This window comes from Alosa pseudoharengus, unplaced genomic scaffold (assembly GCF_046254945.1).
Source record: "Alosa pseudoharengus isolate Yale_2024_CS ecotype anadromous, Long Island Sound unplaced genomic scaffold, YU_APseudo_1.1 YU_APseudo_1.1_scf_11, whole genome shotgun sequence".
Lineage (NCBI taxonomy): Eukaryota > Metazoa > Chordata > Actinopteri > Clupeiformes > Clupeidae > Alosa > Alosa pseudoharengus.
In genome coordinates this window covers 21,974,487-21,983,961 of record NW_027468576.1, presented here as the reverse complement: position 1 = coordinate 21,983,961, position 9,475 = coordinate 21,974,487, and the positions used below count along the sequence as shown (strand labels likewise).

General features: G+C 40.0%; 1 protein-coding gene across 1 annotated transcript; it reads left to right on the top strand.

Annotated features, from left to right (window-relative positions):
- Positions 1-2,123: 2,123 nt before the first annotated feature.
- On the top strand, positions 2,124-5,272 carry barhl2 (BarH-like homeobox 2). Its single transcript, XM_076277303.1, has 3 exons — positions 2,124-2,667; positions 3,865-4,090; positions 4,960-5,272. Exons 1-3 carry the CDS (start codon positions 2,124-2,126, stop codon positions 5,270-5,272), a joined length of 1,083 nt encoding a protein of 360 aa, XP_076133418.1.
- The last annotated feature ends 4,203 nt before the right edge of the window (positions 5,273-9,475 follow it).

Below are 9,475 nucleotides of genomic sequence, written 5' to 3'. Positions count from 1 at the left end.
ACTGTAATATTTCACATGATGCCTTGTGCGAACATGAGACAGGCGATGACTGGCACCCAGATCCTATGAGAGGGATTAGCCTACGCATATTTCAAAGGACAAACCTATGGCGACTCCCACGACGAACTATCAATACAGCAGCATATCTCCAGCTGGATCAATTGCAGATGGTGTCTCAAAATAGCCCTGGCGCAAGAGTGTGGCGGTCACAACAACCTGCAGGGGAGAGAGAGAGCAGAGCGGCTGGCTGGTGAGCTGGGTTCCTGGCCACACAGGTGGACCAAAGCGCACGTCCTTCCTTTGGAGAGGAGCTTTATGAGCACGCTTACAAAATAAGTATTAAGAGGTGTACAGAAGCATAACCAACTTGTTTTTCCTGCTAAGACTGAGATAAAAACAAATATAGGCCAAATATAAAATGTAACAAAAGACAACAACTACACTACAAACAGTTGCATATCACTGTTCGTTAACATTGATTAGTAATGTTAATACTCATTCACAATTCTATAATGATAATAATAATAATAATAATAATAACAACAACAATAATAATAATACAAGTACTACTACTACTACTACTACTACTAATAATAATAATAATAAATAGTTGTAATTCAATTAGTACCATCGATCTGTCTTTCGATCCAGTTGAGAGGCCTTGAAAAAATGAATCTTGAACAGGCTATTTGTGAACGTTCATTAGCACCACATAATTACTGTACTAATTAAGACGACACGGCAGTTGACGAGGATTGTTGCGCTGTCATGACAGTCCACATCGCACCAATATTCAACAAGAGGTGAAGGCTCCGCAGCCCCCACGCTGACACTCATTTGAGCATCCCTGCAAAAAAAAGAAAACGTCCCACCCCCTCTGATAGGATGCAAGTCCCACACTTACGCACATATTTAGGATAAATAATGAAGTCGAAATAAAACACAAAGCCAAAAGGCAGACGCGTAAATTTATCAAGAAGAGAAGTGCACGCGGGGTATTTTGCCGGGCAAATGTCATGTGCAATATTCACCACCGCAGTTTCCCCTCGAGCTGTGTAGAATCATTGCTTACACTCAAAGGGCCTGACATGGACAATATCACCACGAGCCCGTCACGCAGCATATCTCTAACAGAAAAATGGCTAAGCTGCGATTTCTTCCCGTTACTGACGTGCTTGTCTGAGTCGACTGGGGAAGATGAGAGCTGCCAAATTAAGTGTAACGAATGGAACTCTCCCGCTGCTGCTGTCTCAAAATATATTCTACCTTTTAAAGAGCTATAAACGCGCGAAAATAAGTTTTGGAATTAACCACGAATGTCGCCGAAAAAAAATAGACACCAAATAGCAAACACAATGAAAATGTTTTGAAATTAAGAAACAGCAGTCTTCGACGTCTACTCAAATCGCAGCAAACTCTTAGCATTTTACAGTAGCCTAGTCACGTGCATTTAAAATGATACACATTCCAAGACATTTATTTTCCCCTATAGGTGATGCTAGATAGTGGGAAGATTATTGCTAAGACAGAGCATTCAGAATTCAATGACTGGCTCCAAATTGTCATGATAAGGTAAAAAGTCACTGATTGGTTGGATGCTGGTGCCGTCAAGGCGCAGCCAATGGCAGAGGCCGAGGGGAGTCGCGTTGTGTGTTATAATGAAGGAGAAAATATTGGTTGCCTTCGCTGGGGCCGTGACGTCAACTTAGGAAGTCATTGTAGAGCAACACTAGGACGATTACTAGCAAAAAGCGAGCGTGTTGTCGAGGAGTTAGCCCCTCAGAATCTCTCCACACCTCAACTTTGAGAGAAAGTTCAATAACCGTAACAAAAGGACGTGGACTACACAGACTCTCCGCTTTCTTGATTCCACTCTGAATGTAATCACATCTTGGAGCGGCACCTCCAGTTGAACGCTATTCTTTAAATTAAGAGGATTTCATTTGTTGACTTGATATGCGTATTTTTGCAAGATCTGCTGGTTCGTATTTTTTAAAACATTTCCATCGCCAGGGTTGGTAATTTTTTGCATCGTTAACACGTATTTTATTCTTTATTGTTAACCACTTTATTTGGGGGAAGTTGTTATGAAGACCACTTAAACGTTGTCTGTCTCCCTTACTATGGAAGGATCCAGCGGGTCTAGTTTTGGAATAGACACTATTTTATCCTCGGCCAATTCGGGTAACCCTGTACTAATGAACGGAGATTTTCGCCTGGGTGACAGCAGGACGGATTTCAGGTGCCAAGCAACGCCGTCACCATGCTCGGAGATAGACACAGTGGGCACGGCCCCTTCGTCCCCCATCTCGGTCACCATGGAGCACCCCGACCCGCATATGGTGCAAGAGAACCTCCAGCACCATCTCCATCATCACAACCAGGCGCAAAGTTTGCAGCTCTCGCCCCAGCAGCAGCAGCAGCTCGCAGCGGCTGGCTGTGTACCACGGACTGCCACCTCTTCATTTTTAATCAAAGACATTTTGGGCGACAGCAAGCCACTCGCAGCGTGCGCACCTTACAGCACTAGCGTGCCCTCACCTCATCACACCCCAAAAGCGGAACACTGCTCACCGTCGGACGGCTTCAGGCCCAAACTGGAGCAGGATGAAAACAGAGGGAAGCTGGACAAAAGAGATGATATGCAGAACGACATGAAATGTAACGGTAAGGTTATTCAACAGATCAGCATTTGTTCAGATACCTTTGAGGGTGCACATATGTTTGGGGAGGCAAATGCAAAATTTCACATTTTGGATTTTTATTTCCAGCTTGTCAAGATTGTTATTGTGATTTAGTTTTATTCTTAAGCCAGTCAAAGCTCCCCAATCCACATTCTGCTACAAACTCAACACATGTTTACAAAGGCCTGATTAAACAAGAAATCATGCAAAACAGGCCTACTAGTTTTATGTAGGAAAATCAGCAAATATCCACAGCAGGAAAATATTTTATTGTAAACAGTAATCAGCCATATATATCATTATACTATGCATTTTCACCACATAAATATATAAATATATATATATATATATAGTTTAATCTTAATAACAACATTCTTCCTAAAATTAATTTTCCATTTGCCTCTTTAACGCAAAGCCAGGCCTCAGTCCTAATACGTCCTATTTATTTTGCCAGTCCTTTAAACTAAACAAACCTGTTTTAGAACCATGTTTATTTACTTGATTTGCTGTATCCGGGCCTGTATGAAATAATAGTTGCTGTCTGTCAGCAAGGTTCCCTCTTATTAGCATAACAGCACGGAAAACAGATGTAAAGCCTGGCCATTTTTCCCCGGTGCGGGAACCTCCCTAGTGGGTCAATTAGAGAGATTATTGTTCTTCCTAGAGGGGGGATCATGGTGCACCGCAAAAACTGCTACAAATAGAGACGGATTGACAAATCGATTTCCCACTTTATATCCTGAGAAAAATAAAATATCGCCTATATTCCATTCACTTGAAGATTGTTTTCTGCATGTTTTCGACAACTTTATTTCTATGTTCTCGGATGATTGTCTCACATTTTTATTAAGACATCTTTTTAAAAGATAAAATTATGTAGGCCAACAATTGACGTCAAATTTAATTGAGAGATTCAATTAGATACAGATTTAATTGAGAGATTCAATTTTTAGAAAGTTTCTGTCCAAGACCGAACATGTCAGGCCCCATGCTCAAATGCCTACCTTATACACCTGTATCAAATGCCTACGACACCTGATAATATGCCTCGACCAATTTTTTACTAGATACATTCTTCTTACAAATAGGCCTACCTTGCACCACTGATAGACGTGACCATGGCTATATTCATAACACACTCGGCTATACCTTGACATTTGTGTATTTTTGTTTTTCTCAGGAACAAAAGAAGAAGGAGACCGTGAGATCTCCAGCAGTAGAGACAGCCCGCCGGCGCGCAGCAAGAAGCCCCGCAAGGCGCGGACAGCCTTTTCTGACCATCAGCTCAATCAGCTGGAACGCAGCTTCGAGCGCCAGAAGTACCTCAGTGTGCAGGACCGCATGGACCTCGCGGCCGCACTCAACCTTACCGACACACAGGTCAAAACCTGGTACCAGAACCGACGGTATGTATTCATTATTATTGTTATCATTATTATTATTAATAATAGTAATAGTACAACTATTATGGAGTTATGTCTGTCTTGGTGTGGTTTATCAGTGAGGCGTGACCAAATAATCAGGACCCCGTAATAACTTAACATAGAGAGAGTAAAATACGTTTTTTTTTTTTCACTCAGAATTTCAATTAGTTCTAAGTTAAAACATAATGAAAATGTGATATTGTCATTTTCAATGATGGTCTACTACTTGCTTTGTGAAAGAGTGTGTCGTGCGCAACCTATCTTACGTTAATGGAAATTACAGTTTACTGAGTTTGTCTGTGTCTGGAGGCGCCATTGGTGAATATCCTATTTTGGCACTGTGTGCAGGACCACTACAAGATGTGGTTGTCACTTGTCTTGTCAGCGCTTGTCTGTTGGTCGGTCGTGGCAAAAAATAGGTTTATTCATTAGCTGTGTCTGGGATGTGTGTGGTCAGTTGTGCTCTCGCATGCTTGGCTATTATGTTGGGCACCGAAAAAGAGTTATCTGAATTAATATAAACACAGTAGGCTATTCGTTGCATTTTATTTTTCTTGGAAACGGATTGTAGGTATTCGAATTAGATTCACTCCATGGAACTAGCATATTGGCTTCACCGATGACTTGCTTTGAAAATAAAATAAAGGGGGCTAAGCATGAAAATGAAAAGATTCAGCATTGAAAGATATATTAATAAACATGTGCGTTGTATGGCTTACCCTAATTAGAAACATAACCTTCGATTCATGTTTCAAATAATTAGGCCTACCCAATTAAGGCATCGTTTTGGGAATTGGCAGAGTCTGAACCGGTTAAATAATTGATTTTGTTGTATTTTGATCTGATTTCAGGACGAAATGGAAGAGGCAGACTGCTGTCGGATTAGAACTCTTGGCCGAAGCTGGAAATTATTCTGCCTTACAAAGAATGTTTCCGTCGCCCTATTTCTACCACCCGAGTCTCTTAGGGAGCATGGACAGCACAACGGCAGCCGCCGCAGCAGCGGCAATGTACAGTAGTATGTACCGGACTCCTTCCGCCCCGCATCCTTCTCTTCAAAGGCCACTCGTCCCCAGGGTGCTCATCCATGGCCTTGGGCCTGGGGGCCAACCAGCATTAAACCCACTGGCAAACCAGATTCCCGGCACGCCGCATCCACGGTAAAAAAGAGAAAGAATTCAAAGACATTTTAACCATTTTTCTTTTTTCCACATGAGAATTATGGGACTGCGCTGAATTCTGAAAAAAGTCAAACCTTTTAAAAAGAGACAATTTACAGACCGTTTTACGGATGAAGAGCAAAAAGTACTATTTAATATGAACTGACGTGAACATGGACATTTACAAAGACCATGACAGAAAAAGGACTGTTCTCATGTCTGTCTGTTTTTGTTTTTGTTTTATTTTGTACAAATACACTTATACTAGCAAATAAACTTATAAAGTTTATTAGATGGAAAGAAAGGGTTGAATAAAGTCCGAATGATAACAAATCTATCCATCATCCATCGTCTGTTCAGTGATAATAGTTTTGGCTTGGAAGACCGCTGGAGTCTTGAAACATGGGAAAGAAGTTGAAATTATAATTATTATTATTTTACTAGTACTACTATTACTGTTATTATTATTATTATTATTATTATTATTATTATTATTATTATTATTATTATTATACCACAGTTGTCTGTGGTTTTCCACTAGGCTACATCAAGGCAAAAAACAACATGCCAACAGGATGGTACTATTACTACTACTACTATACTACTACTACTACTACTACTAATAATAATAATAATAATAATAATAATAATAATAATAATAATAAAAATAGGCTAATAATAATAACACTTCGGTTTTTTTATTAGGCCTATGGAAATTGAACTGAAATGGAAGGTTTGGAATAGGCTCGTTGGAATAGGAATGTAATAGCCTAGTTAATGAATATAGGCTAGCCTACTGCAAATAACCTATGCACATCTATACCTCACAGTGATGAGACAATATTTAAGTCTATGAACTTTCAATCCATTCCACTTAACAAAACCATTCCCTGGATGTTCGCCCTTTAAAATAATAAAACAAAGTAAACAAATGTTACAATACATTTGTGGAATAAACTTTACCAAACAATTCACAGAATAATAAAGTTTGGCCGTAGGCTTTCATGGGGGCGTCTTGGAAGGAAAAAAAAGTCTAAAGTGATTAGCATAGATGTGCATTGAAACGGTTGCACTGATCGGCTCACGGTATATGCATATTTAGTAGCTCTCTGACGATGAGAATAAATGGTGTGATGAGCTGCAAAAATGGGTTGCCCTGGGAATGTGCAACGCGGTCCCGGCTTGGCAGCTGTTCCGTGGGAGCCCAACGCCACAGACCACAGCGAAGAGCAGACAGCAGGCGCTGCGCTTCTCAGCGTGAGCGATCAAGAGGAAGGCCACAGGAATTAAAAGGGGAAAAAAATTAAACATAAACAATTATGGGTGGGTGGGTGGGTTTGGGTGGGGGTGATTCCCTCGAGGCTGGTTATTACGTTTTGTCATCCAAGGTAAAGAGCCTTATACTGGCGATACCAGTGCCAAGATACCAAAAAAGTAAACACTGACCGTTTAGTTCAGTCTGGGTTTTTGCCTTTTGATGTTTTGCATTTCCATTGACAATATTTCTATTTTTAAATCAACAGAAAATGTATTCTCCCACTCTTGCAAGCTGTGTAATGAACAGAGAAAGCTACCCCAGTTCCCCGATAGGCCTAGTACAATTCTAACATACACATGAAAGGATTCTGAATTCAGTTTGTAAATGCGGAGCAGTGCAGCCTAAATTAACTCAAAGAGAATTTTTAAGAAGCATTTGCTGCAGATATCAAATAATCCAGAAAACACCGATCTAATATTATATGTTAGAAATGTAAGAAAATGGCTTATATATTTCTTCTATGACTGAGATTGGCCACTTTCTAAATCAATATGGGCACATATTCCCTGTCTTTAGCGTGGAGTAGCCTGTGTATTTGTGCGCGCGCGTGTGTGTTTGTGTGTGTCATGGATGCGCGTTTTGAGGGGGAATGTAATTAAATGAACATTAGAATTCCTACTGTTTTTTTTTTTAAAGTAGGCTACGACGGTGTCCTCTTGAGATCGTTGGTACAGGGGGTTCTTTCAAGTGAATTGGCTCCAGGATGAAATCGCCCCGGGGCACGTTTGTTGGGGGTTCACTAATTGGAGAATCGTTTGCTGATTTCTATGTTATTAAACTCCTGTTAAAGCCAAGTTGACCTTTGCTGTGTGGACTGAAAAGAAGTGACAAGAAAAAGCAGTCTACGGCAGTTGCCATGTCGTTTCCAAGCAAGACAATGACGAGACGAATAAAAATAATAACTTTGGAATATGTATCATTAATTGAAGCAGACAACGAGACATTGCATATATACTTTGAACAATAAATAAACATATAAACACAACGCAGGTAGCCAAAATGCCAAACGTAGATCTGGAAAATTTATATAGGCTAGGTCTACATAATTTTAATCATATCAAAGGTACGGGTAGCTTGTATTCTATAAAATGAACTTGATTATATTGCATTGGTTATTGATTGGTTGCAAATACATAAATGTATCTTTTAACTTTAAGGGCTATATATTTTCTTATATATTTTCTTATATATTATAGTCGCATTAGACAAGTTGGTAATATAATTAGCCACTTTCAAATAGTGCGCTCAAATGTCCGTATGCAAAGCAAAGCTGCTGCAGCCAACGATTAGCTAATTAAAATCTAAAATACAGAAAAAAAATGCACATTCCCTCAGGCTACAGGACTTGGAATCGGTGTTGATCTACCAGTGACAATGTTTTCCTGTGGGCAGACAGGAGGGCATACCATGTATATTGTATAGCCTATAATCAACATCTATGGAATTTTATGGGATTGACTTCTCAGATCACTTTTAGAGCTGTCCTTGTGAGCTATAGGCTAGTCTTTTTAGTAATCGTGACTACATTTATTTTTTGACGCAATTTAGAAAATAGAATGTAGTAGCAATTTCACTAAAACAAGCAGTTGTAGGTAGGCCTAGTAGCGAGGTTGTAAATATATAAATATATATAATATATAAATATGTGAATAATAATTGTAAAAAGAAACTCACGGGTAGAAAGAAAGAAAGAAAGAAAGAAAGAAAAATACTTTTCATTAAGACCAGCATAAGTGAGACATTGTGAAGGCTTCTTTGGGGATTAATTCTATTATTAACTTACTGGAAGGAAAAAATGTTTGCAGTCTGCAGGAGAAGTTGTCCAGGTGATGATTAAATTCATTCCAGTCCCCTTGGCAAAACTATTTTGCCATTTTAATCCCCCACGTTGACAGGTATAAAGTTGCTTCAAAGTGCAATTCCCAAACTGTTAACTCGACAATTTTACAGTTGAGAAAACCGTGCGTTGTTGATATTTATTGTTTTAACTATGTCAGCAGTTAACGTTTAACAACATGCCTTGGCTAGCAGGAGTAGCAGAGCATGCTGTTTAGCCCAGGGGTGACCCGGTACTGTACATTTTTGAGGTGATTAGTGTTGTTACTGCCCTTGATTCCGAATAGCCCTTTGACCATGGCAATTTCGCATGTTTAGCTTTTAGTTAAAGTTGACTCACCAAGCTCTAATTTGAAGGAAAGCGAACACTGATAGAAGAGGGGGCAGGGGGTGAAATTAAAAGGAGATGTTCAGGCTCTTTCATTTACATGACACACATTAGGCAGAACAGACGGGCTTCAGAGAATTGGTTTGTTCTCGTTGCCTCCAGCAGGAACCCGTGCAGGCTTCCGTAATTGCCACATTTTCCAACTGATGTAATGGCGGGGATGTCTTAGTCATTACTCTAATGAGCTAACACTTTCTCTCTCCTCAGCACACTCATTATCCGGCCACTCGTTCCCACTCTTCCAAAAGTGAGGATGAGATTTTCTATCTTTTTTCTGTTCAAACAACAGGGGCAAATTTTTTCCTGTTTTTCTAAAAATGATTATGAATTCATGGAACGGGGTCACTTTCTGTAATCTTGCTAGGTGACAATCAAATTTGGGTTCTATCAAGCGGAGATGGATGTTGATGTAGGCTACACATAATTTCACACACGCAAAAAAAGGAAAGAATTGGAGGACGGAGGCGGCGCATTAAGCATCTGGGTGTCCCTTAATTATCGTTGGTTGCCTCCTTAATCTTGGCCCTTGGTGATGGCAAGGTGTCAAAGTGATGAATTTTAAGATGGTTGGTTGTCAACGTGTGCAAGCTGATGAGACGGGAGAAGCGGTTATAACAAGGTTAGCTTCTGTAAAGTGTGAATTGGGATTTCTGCAAAGAGACTGT

Coding starts and splice junctions, on each gene's coding strand:
- barhl2 (XM_076277303.1), top strand. CDS start 2,124: ATGGAAGGATCCAGCGGGTCTAGTTTTGGAATAGACACTATTTTATCC. Junction 2,668..3,864: donor GAACGACATGAAATGTAACG/GTAAGGTTATTC, acceptor TGTTTTTCTCAG/GAACAAAAGAAGAAGGAGAC. Junction 4,091..4,959: donor ACCTGGTACCAGAACCGACG/GTATGTATTCAT, acceptor ATCTGATTTCAG/GACGAAATGGAAGAGGCAGA.